At 39.2% G+C, this 23193-nt stretch overlaps 1 protein-coding gene and 1 long non-coding RNA gene across 4 annotated transcripts in view; one reads left to right on the forward strand and one right to left on the reverse strand.

Annotated features, from left to right (window-relative positions):
- CRYBG3 (crystallin beta-gamma domain containing 3) overlaps positions 1-23193 on the reverse strand; it is a 125017-nt gene that overhangs the window by 67375 nt on the left and 34449 nt on the right. For all 3 annotated transcript variants that reach the window (XM_006171554.3, XM_006171553.3, XM_006171555.3), the window contains exons 3-4: positions 17774-18201; positions 1054-7240 (exon numbers count right to left, since the gene is read on the reverse strand). In XM_006171554.3, coding sequence (XP_006171616.1) covers positions 1054-7240; positions 17774-18201 — 6615 coding nt within the window. The remainder of the gene's footprint in view (positions 1-1053; positions 7241-17773; positions 18202-23193) is intronic.
- LOC114006714 (uncharacterized) overlaps positions 5838-23193 on the forward strand; it is a 49021-nt gene continuing 31665 nt past the window's right edge. Inside the window, exon 1 of the long non-coding RNA XR_003548409.1 lies at positions 5838-5911. This is a non-coding gene — a long non-coding RNA (uncharacterized LOC114006714). The remainder of the gene's footprint in view (positions 5912-23193) is intronic.

Here is a 23193-nt window from a genome sequence, read left to right on the forward strand (position 1 = left end):
TTCATGTCCACCTTATACACATAGTCCCAAGTTAATTTTATACTGTATTTCTGTATTGTAGCATTTTGACTATGATCCATCATGTAAGAACAGGTATGGAATTTCCCACTTATGGTAAACTTCAGATTTTGGAGTATTTCAGATTTCAGTTTTTTGGATTACGGATGGTCAGTCTGTATTACTGTTTGTTACTAAGGCTGTGTTAGGTAAAGATGCAGGTCTTGGGTATTCTATAGAAAGTTCCATGATCTTAGGAATGCCACAGAAAGGAGTCCCACATTCAGTGAATTACTCTACATTAGACCTCTAGATATTTTCAAGTCAAAAACATATGTAATTGAATTTCAAAACATTTTCCAGCTATAATGGCTTCGGCTCTTCTTCTTGGAATCACTGCTCACTCCTTATATGCTGAACAACATGAACAGCTCAGTAAAGGTTGCCAGACAAATTCTTAACACTTTGCCCTACCAGAAATAGTTTCATGAGATACCTAAGCTAAAAGTAAAGGAACAATATTCCCACATATAGTACACTTCAACAATTTCTGAGTGTGTCACTTAATTTAGTTTAAAACGTATTAGCAAAGGACTACAAGATAACTTGCTTTATTATTATGCTTTTTTTATTATGACTAAGCAATTTTGTTTTCACAATGTTAACAATCCAGCTAAAAATACAAGTTATAATACATTTCGAAGAATAAACTTCTAATATTTTTGTTAAAAAAAGAAACTTTATACAAGCTCAAAATACTGTTTTTCTTTTAAAATTTTGTTTTTCCGTTGTTCATGCTGGAACGTCCATGGACATAACAGAGAGGGAGGAATGTGTGTGGGGGAGATAGAAAGTGGGGAAGGGTTGGGGGCAGAGAGAGAAAAAGAAGCATTTTCCAGTGTGTCTGGTCATGCCACGCTTGCCTTCCTTTCCTCCTCCAGCCCACTGATTTTGGGCACCTGTATGCATGCTCAACAAAAGACTGATTTTAATAAGCTTTTAGAAAATGTTATGCCCAAAGCTTTACTTTACTAGTTAACAATTAAAACAACTTACCTCGATATATGGGTTCAATCTGTCTGAGTGGTCTTGAACACGGAAATACTTTGACACTGGCTCCTGAAAAATCCCACCGAATCTGGCTCCTTTTTCTAAAGAATGAGTTTTAGAAGTCTGCAAATACTGATGATAAGCACTCTTTAGAGAAGAATGTAGTTTAGATGTAAGGTCGGATTTTTGCAGCAAGGAGGCCTTTTCTGGCCACAGACCAATTTGTAGATTGGAGGTAGTAGGTTCGTTTGACATTACATTGGAGTTCTTAGAAATTCCAGTGCTTTCCTGGTCAACCTCAGGGTAAAATGCGATGGAAGGATCTGGCAACTGGAAGGTAACATGCTCCCTTCTTTGGGATCTTAGATCTCTTTTATGCAATGCTTCCTCCTCTTCCTCCTCCTCCTCTGCTGCCTGTCTGTCATCTTCATCAAAATTCATCTTTAAACGCTCTGATACCGACTGAAGAAGTGACAAAACAGAAGAGGACTGATCTGCATTCTCTCTTGATTTCATGGAGCCCTGGTGACCAGGTGAGACATCATTGGATAAAATGTCTTCCTGGGAGCTGTCATCCTCGTAAATGGGAGACAATGCTAAAGGATAAATTTTGTATCTTTTGGCCTCCACTGATAAAAACATCTCTGAACTATCACTATCAAACGTCTCACCTAATTTCATGTCTTTTTCAAAATGATGGACAAGGTCAGTTCTACTCTCAGACCTTTCACATGCCAGCACAGGCACACCGTCAGGGGATGCAACAGGAAACAAGACAGACCGTGTTCTTCTGACTTCTGCAGAAGCATACTTATCCTCATCCTGAAGGGGCTCTTCATATAATATGGTAAAGGAAGAATTTTCTTGTTCATCCTGAGAAATGAAGGCTAAATTCGATTCTTCTTTTTCATTGCTGTAACCTAGATCTCTCCTTTTGTCATATACTGCAGTAACAGATATCCTCTTGTCTAGACTTACTATGGTATCCTCAGCTTGAAAATATGGCATTGCTAAAGCTGGGTAGCCCTCATAGTCCTTACTTAATGTAGGTGACTGATAGCCCTTGAAATGTGAGGCGAGTCTATGGTCATGTGCTATCAAGCCTTCCCTTGTTTCAGTGGGCTCTTCCTTCCTCTCTACAGCATTCCCTTCAGCATAGTCTTGGGGTGCTTTTTCGGTATTAAATACAGGAGGCATGTCCTCCACTTGTATAATGGTCGATTCTAGTTCTGTTCCATATGTTTTCTCAATATCTGCCTCCATGAATGGTATTTCACATTTACCAGTATCTCCACCAGAATCTTCTGGGGATATTCTTGTCATTTCTATCACAGAGGGCATGGACACAGCCAATCCCAAAGTCTCTCCCACTTCCCTCTTGCAGAATTCCTCCATTTCTAAGGAGGTAGATGTTGCCTCATGTGCGTCCTCAACTTCTAACACAGGAGGTACAATTTCTGGATTCCTAACCACCTCTTCAGCATCTTCTTGGTAAGTAGTTTCCATTCCCAACATACATCCCTCCATCTCTCCAGTACTCCCCTCAGGATCTGGGTAAATATTTAGTACTCCCATCATAAGGGGCAACAACTCAGTTTTACCACCATCTTTTCCCACATCATTTGTGTAAATATTTTTCGTTTCTGACCTAATAGTTACCACTTCTGTCTTTGTAACATCCTCCTCATCATCCTTTTGGTAAAAATCTTCCATTTGTAATGTAATAGGTATCACTTCAGCCTTTTCAGCAAACCCTTCACCATCTTTTTGGTAAATATTTTCTACTTCTGGCATAACAGATGGTACCCCAGTCTTACCAACGTCCCCTTCAGCATGCTTTTGGTAAATAGTTTTTACTTCTATTGTAACAGGTGTCACCTCAGTCTTTGCAATATCTCCTTCAGCATCCTTCTGGTAGGGATTTTTCACTTCTGACTCAGGCATCACTTCAGTTTTGCCAATATCCACTTCAGTGTCCCTCCCCTTATTAGCTTTCTCCATTTCTAAAATGACAGGTAATCCCTCAGCTGTTTCAGTGTACCTCTCAGCATCCATCTGGTGTACTTCTGTTTCAAAAACATCAGCTCTTGACTCAGTTTCTGTGAAATTCAATTCAATATCCTTTTTATGTGCTCTTCCCACCTCTAACGGATTAGGAATTCCCTCACATTTCATAATATTGAATTCAGCATCCTTGTTTGGTTTTCCCATTTCTAGCATGGAAGGTATAACTTCAATTTTTCCTATATTTACTTCATTATCCTTTTTGTGTACTTTCCCTATTTCTGACATTGCAAGAGATGTGCTTTTGCTATGTCCTGGCAAGCCTTTTTCAGATACACACACAAGACTATCAGACAAACTGCTTTTGGATGTACCAGCTACATGGATGTCCTCATTCACAGAGGGAGGCCATTTGAAATTTAATACTAAAGTTCTTGTATCCTCTGTCCCAGTTTTGTGATTATCCATACACACTATCTCTGTTGTTTCTTTACAGTCCTTATTTAGAAATACACATGTTTTTACCCTATCATCTAATTGTCTTTGAGGCATATCTTCAGCTAGTAAAACAGTATCTGATTCCTGTAAATTTATGCCATCAGACTGCCCAACTCCATTTCCAGAAAATGGGGGTTTCTGGTAGAGAACTATTTCTCTTCCCTTAATTGACTCTGTCCCATTAACTAAGTCGCTTACAGAGAAGAATCTACTTAGTACTTCATTTTCACTAATTCCACATGTGCTCTGACTTACTGCCTGTTCTGATACCAAGAACTCCCTAACTCTATCATGTGGTTTAACACTATCGCTTTTCAGAATTTCTGAAGTATCAGTCTGAGGTTCAAAATTGCAGGTAACCTCAGTATCTTCTAAAGCATCATTTGTCAGATTTTCTTGGGCTGAATAAATAACTTCATTGACTAATTCCCTAGCTTGATCTTCCAATAAACAAGACACATTTATTCTATCAGAACCAAGAAGGAGACGCTCCTCACCAACTGTAGGTAAAACACAGGCCTTCTCCTCCTCTTTGACTTCTGACATGCCTCCCACGCCCTGCTGTTCCAGACACTCTGTGAGCTGGACCTTTGTTAGTGTCACTTTTGATGGTGTTTTCTTAGGGACGTCTTCTTTCAGGGTACCTGGATTCATTATACCATCTACAGTTATATGCTCCTGGCGGGCACCCACTCTGTGTTTAGACGTCAGCTCTTCCTTGACAGAATTGAAAATCTCAGCAATCAATGTATCAGCCTTTTTGAGTAAACCACTTTTGAGGTCCAAAGGTTGGTCATGTACTCTATTCCTGGCTTCTACGTGCTCAGCAGATGCTTCAGAACTCTGCTGGTGTGAGCTGTTAACTGACGCTAGAGCCTCAGCAACTGCTCTAGCCTCTGCTTCCATGGGACTGTCAAATTGAGCAGAGGTCAGGAAATCAGGGGGTACTTTCCCAGTATGGATCCCCAGATGTTCCTGAAATGGGGTCACTTCTGCCCTGACTGAGACAGGTGTTTCAAATTCCAAATCAGAGCTATTAGAATACAGCAGGTCAGCTAAGGAGGCACCGTCACGTGTGAGATCTATGGTAACTTTTACAGAATCAAAATTATAGGGCTCATTACATGAACTTAAAACCATGCTAACGTCTTCAGAGTGACCAGAGGAAGAAGACACATTATCAATACCACCAGTTAGAAAATGAGTGCTCTCCTTCTTTCTAGGAGATAAGGCTTTCTTCTCTGATCTCAGCACAGAAGAAACACCAAGAAAGTTTGTGTCCTCAGATGCAAATGTATTTTTTTCCAGACTGGTATCAGAACCTGAAAAAGGGGAGTTGACTTTTGTGTTATCGGTTTCTTGGAATTTTGGAGAAATCTTAGTTAGGCTGAATTCTACCCCTTCTGAGGGACCAGCAGGTTTTTTAGTGCCACAAATATCCAAAGATTGATGAATCTTACAAGCATTGGCTTCACAACTCTGTGCCATTTGCCTAGTGACTTTCTCGTGAGCAGAAGGCAAAATCTCAGAGATGTTACTTTTAAGAAGAACAAGAGGATAACCTAAGGCATTTCCCTCTGTTTCTTGTAAATCTTGATGTTTGGAGGCAGGAAGAGAAACTTCAGCTTGGCCCTTCTTTTTCAGCCAAGCAGCTGAACATTTCTCTTTAATCTCTTTATGACCCCTTAATTGAAAACTCTTGTCTTGTTCAACCTCTGGAGAAGTTAATTCTGACAAAAGAGACTTTGCTGGAATATCTGTAATTACTAATTCAGAAGAAGAAATTTTATCCTGAGAAATGTCACTAGGCTCTGTTTGGGAAACAGAACAAATCTTGGATGAAGCTACAGTTTTTCCTCTTCCCAAATGTGACTTAACAGGAACATTGTTCCGACCATCAGCTTTGGCTTTTGATAAAGTTTCACCAATACAATCAGTCTGAGTTTCCAAGGCAAGAGAATCATTCCTCATCTCTATTGGGCTCTTATTTGCTTCAGTGTTTGAAGGCAGTATCTGTGCTTCACTGGGGTCCTGAGAGAGCCTTTCAGACTCAAAGCTCAGCGGGTCCATTCCAGTTAAAGTGTCACTAGCTTCAGGACCTAGAGGAACTTGGCAGTTTCCACTCTCAGCTAGAACTTCCTTGGATTCAAAAACTGCAGATGCATGCTCAAGGTGACAGGAAGGAGAGCTCTTCGTGTCCGCAGCCTCAGCATGATTTGTTCCATTTTCTTCATGACACTTAATGGTTTGAAAAGAAATATCAACGGTATTGACATCCTCAGTTTTAATGAGCACAGAAGAACCCTCCTTATTTAATACAGGATTATCCAACTTCCTTGGCATTCCGACTCCAGAAACAAAGGTAGGAGGTAAAGTATTTAAATCTGCTTTCTCACACTCAAGGTTAAAAGGTGTTTTAGCATCATCATGTGATCCTTTGGCTTGTTGAAGACTCTCAGATTGAAGGGGACATTCTGGAATGTGGTTTCTGCTAAGTTCAAAATTCAATTCAGGTGCTATTTTAGTTCCCGAACATGCTGTAACTGCCAGTTCACTGACATGTTGTTCAGAGTCAGAGTCCTTTTGATTTACTCTAATGGTGTGCGTTTTGTCATATGGCTTCAAATCAAGCTTTCTGACTTCTGTTTCAAACAACTGGTCAGTATCTTTGGGTAATAATTCAATCCTATCTACTGAATTTTTTATGTAACTTGACGTTGTGGGTTCACCAGGTGAGACAATTTCTGTTTCTTGCCTGATTTCCGTAACAGCTAAATGTCTTGGCAAGTCTTGGGCAGACAACCTCGTTTCTTCACTTACAAGTTCAGTGTCTGTCATAGCATGTCTCTGAGGAGCAATGGTGCTGGTGTGATTGGCAGCCTCGGATGAGTTATCATCATACTTTTGCCTGTCAAAACACTTACTCTCTGGCAACTGCAGATCTTCATGTCTAATGGATTTGTTTGGACTTGGACCATTTGTACCTTCCTGTTCAGTAGTGTCACTCCCAACAGGTTTACAACAATAGAATTCAGAAACAGCAGAGCACTGAGGTTCAGGATCCTCTTCTCTTTGAACCAATATCCCATCACACATCACAGAGCTCTTTTCCTTTACTGTATCTTCTGCTGGAGTTATCCCCTGGAAATCTGGACTGCTAGGGGCGTTGCCATTATTTTTTGTAAGCAATGCTGAACATACCAAATGTGTGTCAATCTGAGGAACTGGTACACAGTGGAAGTGGTGCTGTGAGTCAGATTCTCCAACAGTGTAGCTGGAGTTAGTCACAGCAGAAGGAGATGACCTGCATCTCTCAGGTCCCCCAAGACCATTTTGATTTAAAACATCCTTAGAAGTAACACTATCCCGCAGTTCTGGGTTGTTTATCAGATGGCTTTCTGTGTTCAGATTTGTTTTGTTATAATCAGAGTCTTCTAAAGGGCCTCCAAGCAAATATATTCTCCTTGATGTCTCTGTGCTAGCTGATGGTGACAGTGGCACTATCCCAGCTTCAATCTCACTTCCAGGGCCACTGTGTGTGTGTGAACTAGAGTCAGAACTTTCATTTTCTTCATCCAAGGGATGCACAGTTTCCAACATGGTCTGCTGCTGTAAATATTTCCTAATTTGTCTAGCGCCACGATATGTTGCATATGTTACTGAAGGCTTCTCTGGTTGACCATCAGTTTCTCTGTAAGAAGCAGCATCATGAGAGTATTAGGAAATATAATAAGTAACATTTAATGGTAATCCAATAATCATGGTGATGTATGTCTCTCAAATGGCACTTTTTTTTGAGAGAGAAATTTTTGCTATAGGGCATGTGTGCTCACTGGTGAGACAAAGAGGCAGAAAGCAAGAAATCACCCCCTCCCCTGTCCCAAGGGAATGGCCACATTGCAATACCTTCTCCATTCTCCTCTTGGAATTTTGGGCACACATGCTCATGTGCCCAGTGTGAGTTTTAAGCTGCTAGGTCAGAGACTCAAACCATGATTGACTATGTGGAAGTCCAGTGATACAACCATTATACCCTCTGCTAGTCCCAGGCACTTCTTTTAATGTATATGAATTTGGGGAGGAATTTCTAGAATGCTTTAGTTAAACTTATTTATTTTTTTAAAGAATTATTTTATTGAATTTTATTGTTATTATTACTATTATTTTTAATTTGACTAGAGAGATACACACAGAGAGGGAGAGAAAGAAAGAGAAAGCAAGCCATCAGGTCTGGTGCTTGAACCATGATCAGCCATGTGGAAACTCAGTGCCTTAACCACCACACCACCTGCTGGTTGAGTGAAATTTATTTATTAAAAATAATAAAGATTGGGCCCAGCAGATGGTATAGCTACATCTCTAGATTCCCATATGGCCAACCACGGTTTGAGTACCAGATCCACTGTCTTGAAAATCACACTAGGTGCATACATGTGCCCAACATCTCAGGAGATAGAGAAGAAGAAATTGCAGCATGGCCATCTCTCGAGAGGTGATTTCTCACTTTTGCTCTCACTGTCTTTGTGTTTCTCTCTCCAGCGAGTACATGTGCCCTAAGGTAAAAACTTCTTTTAAATAATAATAATAATAATAATAATAATTCACCAAGCAGCAGGTGAATGTAAAGGCAGCATGACAAACATTTGAGCTGCTTAGAAATGTTCCTTTTTGCCTGTTTACGTACATCTGACTGTGATTAGTGGAGAGAATGTGGGCTAAGTCCAAGGCTCAGGTTCTAGTTCTAATCACAGATGAAGGACTCACAAGGGACCATACTGATTTGGTACCTCATATTGGTAGTGAGATACATCACTGTGATTTATCCACTACATCACAGTATCACAGCAAGCTTCTATTCCTTTCTCTTACATGTAAATCTAAACAGTAACTTTTAGCATATTTAAAGGAAACACTGGGGCCAGCAGGTGGCATGGTGGTTAAGGTGATGGACATGGCCAAGTCCGAGACCTGATGGCTTCAATCACGCCCAGCACATGTGTATGCATAAAGGAAAACACCTGGCAAGATGTCTAGCTCACAGTAAGCACTTAGTACATTTTTTTTTTTGAGAGATTTTTGCTATAGGGCACGTGCACTTGCCAGAAGACAGAGAGAGGCAGAAAGGCAGAGCGAGAAATCACCTCCCAGGGGGGATGGCCACGCCACAATCCCTTCTCCTCCATTCTCCTCTCAGGATCTTGGGCACACATGCACACATGCCCTGCATGAGTTTAAACCACCGGGTCCGGGACTTGAACCGCAGTCGACTACATGGGAGTCCAGCGACATTATGCTAACTGCTGGTCCCCACATTTTTTAGCTCAATAACTAACAGAATTGCCCTTCAAATCCTCTCATATTAAGTCCTTAAAATATTCGGTTAGTGTAGTATTAAATTGCTTGAGTAAATGCAAGAATCAAAAAGAATTCTAGAAAAAAGTGTAGAAACCAACCCCAGCATAAAGATTCTGATGTTCTCAGCATCCAACTTCCTTTGAAGAATCCAACTCTGGGAGTTCTCACACCATGCCCCATGCCGTGCTACACAGTAGTCCTTTACACACACCATTCTCTGTCCTTTGGTTCCAACATCAAAGAAAAACTCTGTTCCCTAAGTCTCAGCTCACAAATTATCTCCATATCTCTTCACTGCTGAAATGGACAGTTAGCGTCTGATCGGTGGGTGCCCAGAACCCAACATGTGCCATATTAAATTTAGAAGACTTATGCACTTATTTTCTCCACAACCCTGGTGGCTATTTGAGCAAAGGCACTGTATCTTAATCATGTTAATACATTTAAGTCCTCATACAAGATTTGACAAATGGTACATGTTTAATATCTTTTCTGTAAATTTATGAATGACTAAGTGAAACAATAATGCTATTGGGTTGTCAGAAAAGCATTTTTGCATAGAAAAACACAGGAAAAAATACGTCATGACTTTTCTGACAACCTAATAAATGCTAAAGTAATCTATTTCAGACTAACATCTTAATTCTCATGAGTTAAATTCTTTATTACATTTTAGTGTCCTGACTATAAAAATGAATGGTAGGGAAATCTGACATGTGCTCTACTTCATTTTTTCAGATTAAACATATCATTAAAATATGATTCTAGAATACAAATAATGAACATGTCCAGTTATCAATATTCCAATACCTAAAAAAATAGTGTCCCCAGCTTTAAAACAATAACATTAAGAATGTGAGATTTGTCTAAATAATCAAGCAGAAGGTAAATCTCCTTTGATATGTAGAAACTTCATCAGCTGTGTTTCTTTCATACTTCTTCAATAACTGAAATAGTTCACTTAGGCCTTCATAACTGCTATCCACTAAAAACCTAACACATCACTGTGGTTAAAAAAAAAAAAGATTGTGTTATATTAATTTTTTTTCACTGTCTATTACAAAGATGTGTAGAGGAAAGCTTTGCCTTGCAAAAGCAGTTTCAGTTGCTATATGAGTTTCAGGCTAGATCAAAGATTGTTATGAAACAAAGTAAAAGCTGCAGAAGACAACCTGTCTTTGAAAATAAGCAATAAGAGAAAAATACACAGAGGTAAATTCATGTTGAGGAAAATGCAAGAATCTTTTAAAATAACATGTGCACTAGTCTGAAAAAGTGCCCGGTTTCTTTTGGTCTTTTTTTTTTTTTTAGAGTTTTTTTTTTTTTTTTGCTACAGGGCCCGTGTGTGAGAAATCACCCCCCCACTCCCAGGGAAGATGGCCACACTGCAATCCCTTCCCCTCCATTCTCCTCTCAGGATCTTGGGCATGCATGCACATGCACCCTGCGTGAGTTTAAGCCACCGGGTCCAGGACTTGAACCACGGTCGACTACATGGGAGTCCAGCGACATAGCCATTATGCCAACTGCTGGTCTCTCCTTTGGTCTTAAGTATAGCACTTTTTCTTTGGAGAGGTTTTTGCTATAGGGCGTGTGCGTTCACCAGAAAGACAGAGAGAGACAGAGAGACAGAAAGCAAGAAATCACCCCCCAGGGGGGGATGGCCACACTGCAATCCCTTCCCCTCCATTCTCCTCTCAGGATCTTAGGCACGCACGCACATGCGCCCGGCATTGAGTTTAAGCTGCCGGATCGGGACTCAAACCACGGTCGACTACGTGGGGGTCCAGCAACATAGCCATTATGCTAACTGCTGGTCCCAAGTATAGCAAATTTAAGTCATCTTACTACTCACTACCAACTCTCCTAATCAGACCTTAAAGAATTTTATCCTGCCTCAATGCAACTTTTGATCTAAAAGAACTCTAATAATATAAACCACAGAAAACAGTTCACAAAAATATCAACTCATTATGATAAAATCTCTTGAAGTTCTTTGAGAAGAGAAAGCGAAATCTGTGTTTTACAGGTTTTAGGGCATTCTGAGTACTTTCTGCGAAATGATTAAATTAATGTTTATGTGAGGCCAGCAGGTGACATACTGGTTATGACACTCCCACATGGCCAACCACAGTCCCAGATGTGGCAGCTTGGAAATTCCACAGGCAAGTGTGCATGTATGTCCCAAATCCCAGGAGGAGAATGGAGGAGAAAGGACTGTGGTATGGCCATTTCCCCAGGAAGGCGATTTCTCACTTTCCCTTTTAGTGTCAGTCTCTGGTGAGTACATGTGCACAATGGGAAAATTTAAAAAAAAAAAAAAAAAAGGAGGAAATCCTTAAAAAAATTGATTTATATGACTTATATTCACTAGTTTACATTTCTAACAAGATAATCTGTCCAGGTGAAAATGTTCCATCTTGTAACTTAAGTATGCATTAAACTAAACTACATCATCACGTTTAAAGCATGGACTAACAAAGCTGCCAGCTTAGCTGCATGTATTACAATTAGCCCCTGCAGGTACTGAGCAGCTACACTCCCACTTTGTAAAAGGTTAGTCGTGCCAGCACTGCCTATTTTCTGCATCATTCTTTCACAGACTGCCATTGAGTCACCCTAATAGAATAATATTAGGAACATGAAATTGTCTCAACTTTTAATGTTTTCCTAGCAAGTAAAAATGAAATTGCCAAAAACATATAACTTTAAAAATAAGCTAAAGATGGAGGCCTAGCCATGGTGGTACAGCAGTAGTGTAAAGCTCTGTGATGCTGAAAGCCATATGGAAAGCCAAGGTTCAGTTCCCAGGTCCACCTATGCATGCCGGGGACACACACATGGCCTTGATCCCCGCTATCAATGGCTGGGGGTGATCACGGTGTGAGACTTGCTGGGGGTGCTATATTTCTTTCTCTCTTTTTTCCTTTTGACTTTATTTCTTCCATGATAGAGAGAAAGGGGATAAAGAGACCATCGTCCCCACTGGGATCCTCTTGCCATGATCCACCCTAGCCTCAGGCAGCCAGGATCACAGGCACACAGGCACGTGTGTTGGCGCTCACAGGAAAAAACACCCGACACGACCTCAGGGCCTTCCCATGAGGCCTCAGCACTGCAGAGCTTTGTGTGACTGGCACATCACTGCAGGTAGCTGCTCCACCCCTCTCTACCCCCTCATGAGGGAAATAAAATCTAAATATATGTAAGTTGAATATGGAAAAGGAAAAAGTGATATGTCCACAAGCTGGACAGAGAAAAGGGAGTATTAACTGCATGTATTACCTAAGTATGCACGGGCTCTATAGCTTATCCTATATGTTAAAGGTATGTGATCTAAACAGTGGTAAGAAAAAAAGTAATAATACCTAGCAATTTCAACTATTCAAGAAAAAAAGGGCATAAAAAACCTGAAAACATTTTATGGATTTCAGTCTATGAAATAACTACTCATCACAGGAAGGTTTATTAAGCATCCAGGTACTACATATGGCAGTTCTATATTCTGGATGAATGTGATACATTTGACACTGCAAGAGTCAACCAAAGACATGTGTCATTTTTCAAAGAAAATTCTATAACAGCAGCCTGAAAATAATAACTAGCTTTACAGTAAAAATACCTAATTCACTTTCAAGAATATACGATTAAGCTACTTTTTATAGCAAAAAGATTTATTTCCTTTCAAATTACAAAGTTAAGAAGATAATTCCTTACAATAGAAGGCTTGTAAACTTTTCCATGCAAAGAAAAGCTACATAACCAGTCAAGGAAAAAAAAAAAGTCCCATGAGAGCTTGGACAGAAATGCTTCTCAATAAAATAAACATGAACCTGCGGAAATAGAGGAACTATAACACAGAGCTTCTAAAATAAAATTTAACCTGATAGTAAAATATTAATAGCTTTCTATATAAATTACACCATGAGTTGATATTCAAAAAACAATCTAAAAATGTAACAAGTTTTCTTAAAGGTTTTATGGATAATAAAAATAATATTTGCATAACCAACTATATATAAAATTTTTATTATTTTTGTTTTAATTTGTTATAGGGTGCAGGCACTTGCCAGAGAGAGAGAGGCAAAGATGTAACATGAGAAAGTAACCCCCAGAGGGATAGCCACACTATCATCCCTTCTCCTCCACTGTCCTCTCGGGATTTGAGGGCACGCGCACACATGTTCCTGGCATGTTTTTCAAGTCACCTGGTCCTGGACTCAAACAGCACTTACAGCCACATGAGATCCAACTGCCCTAACCACAAAGCCACCTGGCTGGCTTAGTTATTTTATTACTTTTAATTTAGTAAAGATGAAACTATTAGTGATGCCTTTTGGTGAGAATTTTTTTATTTACTTAAAATGATAACTTTTCTAAATTTTGAAATCTAAATTAATAGTAATCACGAACATATTTTGACAATAAAGGACAGTGTTATACAGCACAGATAATTTTTATTGACTTATCTAAATTAAGTCATTTGCCCTTTTTAATACACTTTAATAATCAAAACCTTTAAAGAAAAACATCATGGGGGCATTTATCCATGAGAAAGGTGATGTGAAACCTTAAGTCAGGCCTCCCTATATTAAAAAAATAAATAAAATTTTATACATAAAAATAAAATTTCCTAGTAAACTCAAAGATACAGGCAGTTGCTAGTTTTGTTTTAATTTGCCAGAGAATGTATGCCCCCACCAGAGAGAGACAGAGAGAGAGGGAGGAAGCACCCCCACAATAGGATGCGGTCATGCTGAAATCCCTTCTCCTCTTCTCTATTCCGTAAGAATTTGAGGCATGCACTTTACATGTACCTGGCATGTTTCTCAAATTACTGGGTCCAGGACTTAAATCACATGGTTGGCCATGTGGGATCTGGTCCCTTTAGGCCATGCACTGGCCCACAGGCTTTTAATTTTAAGTAACATATCATATTTGAAATAGTCTCATAATCTGAATAAAAACTTAAATACAGCTGTGCTTTTAGTAAATTCCTATCACTGAACTTTAACATTTAAAATGTAGATCCTCAAGACTATTGGTAAATAATTCTCTAGATATTTTATTTAAATAATATCTAAATTCAGTTGTGAGCATCCCTTAATGATACCGTCAAAATAAACTATTACCAAAATGATATTCAACTTTTCAATTAAAATGCATACTCAAATTGACAAGTGTCCACCGGAAGTTAGTGACACTGTAATTCCAAGCACGACAGGCTGTGAGATTTCTAGAGTTGGGCTGGAAGAAGCCTGTACCTCTGTCAAACTGAGAGCCCGGGGGTCTTCGTCTTCCCTCCTAAATTAAGTATCACATTTCTTTGTTGAGGTGGTTCTGGAGAATTGCCACAATTAGCCTATCAACAAGGAGGGCTTCAATAATAAGAAATAAGAGGCACAGTATCCTCTTTCATCATCCATTGTCTAGAACCAAGAAATAAACCTGACAAGCTCAACAAAACCAAAGTAAAAAAATCACAAACTTTGCATTTTATTCAATTCCCATAAAATAAATAGCCTCAAGATGCCCACAATTTTAAATTACTTTAAAACACGGGATGTCAAATATGAGTATGTAATCGAGTCACCTGCAGAGGTGAGAGGAAGACTGCTGGGCCCAGCTCCCAGAGATTACAATTCAGTGGGGAAGGTGGGCCCTTCTCCTTCAACTGAAGAGCCTCTGCCCCACACCTCTCCTTCCAGCCCAAACTCCTAGCCAGACAGGACAATCCCTATCTTCTTTCTGTCTCTGTCTCTGTCTCTCTTTGTCTCTCTTTCTCTCTCTCTATATATATATAGATATATAGATATAGATATACATATAGATATTCTTTTAGGGAAAAAAATTCAGTGAGTCGGAAGCAGATAATCTGCATTTCTAGTGAATTCCCAGTGACGCTCATACCTGCTGCTCCCAGGACCACAGCTCAAACAGCAGTTTTTTTGACAATCCCAGTTTCATGAGGTACCACAATGCAGGCACTTCTCTGTTGCTACATATTTGTTTCCAAATACATGTTTCTATAAATAATGTTTCAACAAGCACCTCCCTATATCATGAAAAGGTTCTCTTTTTTTTTTCCTTTAATGCCAGAGGGTGCATACCCATGCACAAAATGAGGGTGTGTATCCCTCAATGCTGTGCTACTTTTCCCTCCAAGTCTCTATCTTAGAAGTTTCCTGGGAGTGTGTGTGCTGACGGGGCTGGGATTCAAAACCCAGTCGTCCATGTGGGATCCCACTTGCTGTTGTACAGCCCCTAACCACAGTACGACAGGACCGGCCTAGACACTTAAGTTCCTGACAAACAGTGCCAGTTGAATTTCTAAAATACGGTATCAAATTACATTCCCTACTCCTACCTGTATGTCAGAGTGACCACATTATCAGCTCTGTCTTACTTGGGATCTTGTCAGTTTTTATGGACTGTTGTCAACTATATTTAATAGGAAACAAAAAGCTGTCTCAGTTTAGTTTGCATTTTCTTGACTATTAGTAAACCTTTTTACTTATTTATTAGCAATTTATATTTCATTTACTTGAATTGTGTGTTAATATTGCTCACTCTTCTTTGTTTCCGTTAGTGAGTTAGCATCTAAATTGTTTATTGGTTAAAGCATTCTCTAGCATATTGTTTGCAAGTAATTTTGTCATTTGCTATTTAAACTTTTCATTGTTTATGTTATTTGCCATAAGAGTTTGAAAGTTAGGAATAAGCTAATCTACCAAGCTCTTTCCTGATCTTCCACTGCTATTAAACTGAGAAAGTCATTCATTACCAAAATAAAATAAAAATTCATGTATAGCTTTAAATCTTTTATACTGAACATTTATTATTTAAATTTATTTTAATAGAAAAATGAGATAAAGGAGGGCCAGCAAGTGGCATGGTGATTAAGGAGCTAGACTCCCACATGGTAGACCACAGCTTTTAACTCCCAGACCTGGAAGCTTGACAGTCACGCTGGGTGTGTGTGTCTACCCTGGTGGGATAGACTGGAGAACGGGATTGCAGTGTGACTGTCTCCTTTGGGACGTGATTTCTTACGTTCCCTCTTATCTATCCCTGGTGAGTGCATGTGCCCAATGGCAAAAACTTTACAAAGTAATTTATAGAGATAAATATCTGACTTTTATCTTTTTCTACAAATTGTTAACTAATTCCACAACACATTTCCTTTCTACAAGAATATGTAATGTCATTACACCAAAGATTCAAAATATTGGGTTGTTGAAAGGCATGATACATTTTCCGCGGTTCGCATCCCAGACCCGGTGGCTTGAAACTCACGCTGGGCGCGTGTGCGTGCGTGACCAAGATCCCAAGAGGAGATAGAGGAGAAGGGATTGTGGCATGACCATCCCCCCGGGGGGTGATTTCTCGCTTTCTGTCTGTATGTCTCTCTCTGTCTGTCTGGCGAGCACACACGCCCTATAGCGAAAATCTCTCAAAAAAAAGAAAGTCATGATACATTTTTGAGGGACCAGCAGTTAGCGTAATGGCTATGTCGCTGGACTCCCATGTAGTTGACCGCGGTTCGCGTCCCGGCACTGGTGGCTTAAAACTCACACCGGGCGCATGTACATGCGTGCCCAAGATCCTGAGAGAACGGAGGAGAAGGGAATGCGGCGGGGCCATCCCCCCGGTGGGGGTGATTTCTCGCTTTCTATCTCTCTGTCTCTCTCTGTCTGGTGAGCGCACGCGCCCTATAGCAAAAAAAAAAAAAAAAAAAAAAAAAAAAAAAAAAACAAAAACAAAAACAAAACTCTTAAAAAAAAAAAAAAAAGGCCATGATACATTTTTGAATAGAAAAAATACGCCTTGACTTTTCTGACAATCTAATATATAGACGAAGACTGTCTACCCTGTTCCAGCTAAGTATCTAGCAAAGACTGCACCATTATGACATTGTTTCAAATACCATAGTTTTATCAGTACATTCTGACATGTCTGAGACATATACCTGGTCTCAGTTTTCACACTGTAAAATGGGTCTGTGTCTACCTGATAAGCTTGCCATGAGGAATTAGGTCATTTTTCTATGCAAAAATTTGTCAAGACTGTTCTGACGACCCAATATATAACTATATGTTATCATCTACATCTATCTAGAGTATTACTACTAATGGTCTTTTCAAATAATAAGTTCTCAGGGAGAAATAAAATTAAAATAAATAAAACAGAGCTGTATTAGTTATGGATGAATGATTTCATGTTACACAAAATGTCCAATGGACTCAACACTGGTACAAATATTTTTTGAGTAGAAACGTTCCTTCTAGCTCATTTGAGTAAAAGAAAGACCAAGTCAGTGCTCGCCTGCTAATCAAACAAAGAAAAACAGTGTGGTAAAATGCTCCTTAAATCCACGCAAGCCTTTAGTGCCTTAGAGCCATGCAAAAGGTTCATGAAGCTAGCTTCATAAGTAGAGTCAATTTTATTGCTCCTAACCCCTTTATAACAAGATTTCACAAAGAAAAGATATTGAAAGAATAGAATGAGAATACAAACCTTAGGTTCGTTTCGGTTCTAAAATGTACATATTAAACACATTGCTGTCCTAATACAGGAAGAATTCAGAAAACAGAAAACATTCCCATTCATGGAAGCTGTCAATTAAAAATGACTTACATTATATATATTATGATAAATTTGGCACCCAAAAGGTATTAGTACCACAGCCTCAAATAGCGTAAAAGTACCTAGATAGATTACCTGTATGCTACAAAAATCATACAATTTATTAGTAGTAAAGATATTACAGAATAGTTTTTCCAAACCCTTCAAAAATAGAATTAGAACTTAAGGCTCAAAAGCTAAATCCCAAAACTCGACCTTTCGTCTCAATTAAATCTGAACTTACTTTAGCATGTCACTGGTTTCCTGTTCACTGTCCTGTGTGGTATCTGAAGAGAAGGCATCAGAGAGGTCAGTGGAGTTGGACTCCTGCGCTTCTACTGACAGTGGCTGGGCTCCGAGGGAGCCACTGGAAATCTCTTTCTCCCTGATTCCTTCTTCATGGTGGTCGCTGAGGTTCTGTAAATCTTTCTCAGTTTTATCATGATCATCTTTGAAAGAAGACTGCTTGGCCTCACCAAGAGATGATTTTCCTGAGATGTTGAACAAGTTGCCAAGAAATTGAAAAAAGCTTTCTTTTGGTTGTTTATCACTTTCTCCTATTTTGGTATCTGAAGTGGAATTAGGAAGGTCATTTGGCTTTTTGAGATCTTCCTGCCTTGGAAGAGTGATTGGCTTCTCGGCATGATTCCTTTTGTCCTCACTTTGGGGAGTCTTTGAAAAAAAAAAGAAAAAAAAATCAGAATAATAAACATTACCATACAAAAAATAGAACGGATCGACTAAAAAGCTGACAAAGCCTGCACTGAACACCAGGGATAGACTGGTGAATGAGACCAAGGCTTCTGTTCCTTGGGCAATTTACTATCCTCTGAAAAGCACAGTCAACACAATTTTAACAAGGCTAAGTGATAAATGTCATGAAGGGAGAAGAACAGCACCCCTAGGAACCCAAATCGGAGTAACCAGGTCAGATTTGGGGGAGGTGAGAGCAGAGCAGAGGAGGTGGGGGTGGGGAAGAAGCACACAATCTGAAGACCTAAAAAGTGACCAGATGATGCACAATGCATCAACTTTTTCAGGGAGTTTAGAATGGCTGAAACTTAGATACAAAAAAGCAAAGAGCAACAGTAGAGAGATAGATTATATATATTTAAATTTACCCTTTATTTTTATAGAGCTAATAGAAGGTATTTCAAACACCTTCTGCATTGGACAAGTAACACCTGAACAGACCATATTCAGAAATGCATTAACCCATGAAGCTGTCACATTATGTAAAAGTGTTGCTCAAGAAGGTGAGGAAAGACATTACCATGATACTTCAACTCAAACAAAAAGCCTATTCGACCCCTTCACGGTAAAACAGTAAGTCCTGATAATGCATTAATACAAACCACTGACAGCAGCGGGCATCTCCTTGCAGACATTAAACACTTCTAGAAGTGCATTCCACTTGCTCATAATGAAGTTACTGAAACAGCAAATTCACATTCATATATACTGTGTGAGGAAAACCTGAGCTGCTGTATCAAATAGCATGCTGGCAGTCATTCCGCCTCATATTCTTCCTGGATTCAAAAAGCTTTGGGAATGGGACCATCAAGTGGCATGGTGGTTAAGGCACTGGACTCCCACGTGGCCAGCCGTGGTTCGAGTCCCAGACCCTGTTGATTGAAACAGGCCAGGCACACATTGTGTGCATATCTAAAATCACAAGAGGAGAACGGAGGAGAAGGGATTATATATAGCATGGCCAACCCCCTGGGGAGGGGGTTGATTTCTTACTTTCCCTCTCATTGTCTTTCTCCCTCTCTCTCTCTCTCTTTCTCTCCAGTGAGTGAACATACCTTATAACAAAAACCTTAAAAAAAAAAAAAAGAAGCTTTGGGTCAATATTTCTTATTCACCCTGCCTTCCAAACATGTTCTCATATACTTGCAAAGAGAAATCCTGTCCATGGCATCTGTCACCTGTCAGGCTCACTTGTCCTGATAAAAGGATGCTTCAAAAAATTCAGAATATCAAGTAAAAACCACCTTAGGACACTAGGCCCTGTGGATTCACATGACAAAGATTTTTAAAAAGTCGATCTTCGGGGACCAGCCAATGGCGTAATGGTTACATTACTGGACTCCCACGTAGTTGACCACAGTTTGAGTCCTGGACCCAGTGGCTTAAAATTCATGGTGGGCATGTGTACGTGCATGCCCAAAATCCCGAGAGGAGAATGGAGGAGAAAGGACTGTGGCATGGCCATACACCCCGGGGAGGAAGGGAGATGATTTCTCACTTTTTGTCTCTCTGTCTCGTCTGTCTGGCAAGCGCATGTTCCCTTTAGCAAAAAATCTGTCTCTCTCAAAAAAAAAGGAAGTTGATCTTCAAAAAACACAAAGCATCATAATCATAATGTCACTTGCTCACCCCATTCCTTATTTTAATCCTAGTTCAAATCAGTTTATGGGAGCACTCCACTAAGCACTAACAAAAGTTAGGAGGTACATGAAAGGTTGAGAAAATGTTTACAACCTATTATCCCAGCAAATAGATTTCAATTAAACAATATTTTTAAATATGTTCCCACCTAGTGTGTCTGGAGGGTAATTTGGGGTAGACACGGAGCATTTTGCCATATAGAAGGACCTTAATATAACTTGAGAGCCCCTACACTTACCACCAGCCTTCTAGAGTCACTTCTACAGGTATCAACTGCACTTTGATTGTACCGTGTCCATCTCACCCATCCAGCCCCTGCTTACTCTGAGAGCTGTGGTACATTAGCTAAGCTGTTCCCCACATAAACAATACAAAGAGCTTCTCAGTTTGATGGTAGGACAGAGGCTAGACCAACATGTTGGAAGTGCTCACATACATGAAAGATACACTTTTTAAAAAAAAATCCTTTAACAATTCTATTTAATTTTGTTATATTTTCTAGCTACTATGTTCCAGTCCTGGGTCAAAATGAACTTAATTTAACTTAATTTGTTCATTTCGTTCAAAATGAATAGAACTGAACTCTGTAGCATGAGTTAATCTTCTCTGTAACTAGTATGAACAACAGCTCATCCTGCAAGCCACTTGATAAAAGTGAACTGTGGGCTGCTCATTAAAATATCATACATATTCTCCAAATGATTTAGAAATTCACAAAAGAGTTCTGTAGAATTGGGGCAATTGTCTAAAAAATGCAAGTTAAGAGAATAAAGAGAGACAGTTTTTGACATCATTAAAATCTCAAGACAAATAATTTCTGTCAAAGTTAGTACTTAGGTCACTGACTCAATTATTTTTACTTGGCCATTCCTTTCAAAGCATAATAGATTGCTTTCCAAGTGAAGGAGGTACATTTTGCTAAATTAATGGTTCGCTGGAGGAGTTAATGTTTTAGAGTTAGATGAAAAATTTTAGTCACTTGTTTCTCCTCTCCTTCAATTTCAGCTTCTTATTCTATAGCTTCCATGTCATAAGTTTACCATAGAACCTTCTTTTTTGGGTTTCCTGAAATGTATCCATTGCTTAATTTTTCTATAGTGAGAAATTTCTATAGGTAAATAAAATACAACAAGAAAAGATTGTAAATTTAGAAACAAAAACAAGCAATAAAGAACACTGCTTCAGAGTAAACAGTGACTATATACTGTCTTTATTTAACTAAAATTGTTAAGTTTGACTTAAAGCAACTATTCTTTGCCCTCAGCCTAGATAACAATGAAGCTCAGCCTGCCACAAGGCACTCTCTAGGTGGGGCTGATGCCTATCTGCCAACAGACTGTTTGTCATAGTCCAAGGTGTGCATTAGAACTCAGGATTTCAGCAAACACTGGCAAAACATCACTCCCATCAATTTGCTCCCAAAGAACTTGATATTATGCATACAACATATGAATGCTATTGATGAAGACATATGTATCTTAGGAATTTCTAATTTTCTCTCTTCATATTCAATATATTGTAATGCACTACCTTCAGTCTAAATCCATCTACTCTCTGTGCTATGTATCCAAAGCCAGGAAATATAAAAAAATTAAGGTACACTGATTAGTAGGACTTAGCTGCAGCTTTCAAGGAGCTTATAGTCTGGTAAGATACTCATTTTATTGCTGAGTGGGGCTTTAATGAGGTATATACAAAATGGAGACCATCTTTAACATGGCTCGAATGGGAAGAAAGAGGAGGTAACATCTGAGCTTGCCCCTGAAGGGTAGGAAGAACATTTTAGACACAAGGTTTAATGTACACGAAGACAAATATTTGCTCGAATATTTGAACTATGTTTACTATGGCAAGAGTGTGATTGAAGAAGAATGAAACACAACACATAGAGAATGAGGTTGATAAGAGACCAAGAAGAAGTGGATGGTAAGAGATAACAGTCAGAGATGACTCAGTTCTCTAAACTGGGTAACTATTTGATAAGTTAAGCAAAAAACAGATACTGGAAACAGAAGGCAAAGTAAGAATTGGGGCCTTTGAAGGAAGGAAGGAAGGGGAATGAATTATTTGGATAGTGAACACATATTGAATTTTGGCCCCCGGTGATGTACAAGCTGACATGTCTCATGAATAGCAGCACAGTTAAGACTCAATCTGGCAATACAGATGTATGCAGGGAAAAAAGAGGACCAAGAAAATGGCTCTAAAGGAAGAAAAGATTAAAAGGTAGGCATAAAGAAGAGAAGAAAATAGTTAAGGAGATGAAGAAGTCTAAAACTAGACTAGGTTATTCCCTTCAGAATACTGATTTCTGAAGGCAAAGAACAAAGGATACTTTCAAAAGCCGAGAAGAGTAATGGATGTCCAAAGCCATTGTCAAGTCAAGAAAGATGACTACCCTCCTCACTTATCTTCAAAACCATCAGGCATAATCCTGCAATGAGAATTTTGCATTGACTCCTCATTCTGCTTAAAATGTTCTTCCTCTGGACAGAAATTGCATCACTTCCTCTGAGTTCCTTCAAACCTTTCCTTAAAAGCCACCTCATTTAAAGGTCCCCCTCACTATGTAAGTCAGCAAATTCTTCCACTCTGAAAATGTCTATACCTCTTCTCTGTTTTACTCTTAGCCTTGTAACTTCCACCAAATACATCAATATTTACATATATACCCATATACTCACTTTTATATCATTTAATATCTGTTTCTTCCTCTGGAAAGTAGATCCACAAGAGTAGTGATTTCTGTATGTTTTATGCATTGCAGCACCTCTAGCACATTGAAATGTGCTTTACAATAAGAGGGGCTCAATATTTGTTGAAATAATAGATGAAGAAATGAGGACTGTGGGAAAGCCATAAGAATGCAGGAGAAATCATCCTAACAGCTCAGGAATTTATGAGTCCAACCCCAAACTTAAGGTGTTGAGCAGTAAATTGGCAGCAAGGAAACAGAAGCAGTCACTAAGTAAACTAGTCATTAAGTGACATTAGAAGGAAGACAAAAGACAATGTTTCAGTTCTAAGACTGAAGTGGCTTTTTGTTCGTTTTGTGAATTCGCTTTACACTTGTTGGAAAGGGAGTAAGTGATTACAGTACGAGAGAGACAGATGACAGGGTCCAGAAGGAAAGACAGAAGGTGATGAGATGAAGAGAGCAATATAGTCTCTTAAACCTCTAATCAAGGAAACCTATTAGCCTTAGTGAAGAGTAGGGATATTGCCTCTTCAAGGCCGGCAGGAAGGAGAGGGGCTGAAGCCTGAGCAGTT

This window comes from Tupaia chinensis, unplaced genomic scaffold, assembly GCF_000334495.1.
Source record: "Tupaia chinensis unplaced genomic scaffold, TupChi_1.0 Scaffold149851_1, whole genome shotgun sequence".
NCBI lineage: Eukaryota > Metazoa > Chordata > Mammalia > Scandentia > Tupaiidae > Tupaia > Tupaia belangeri.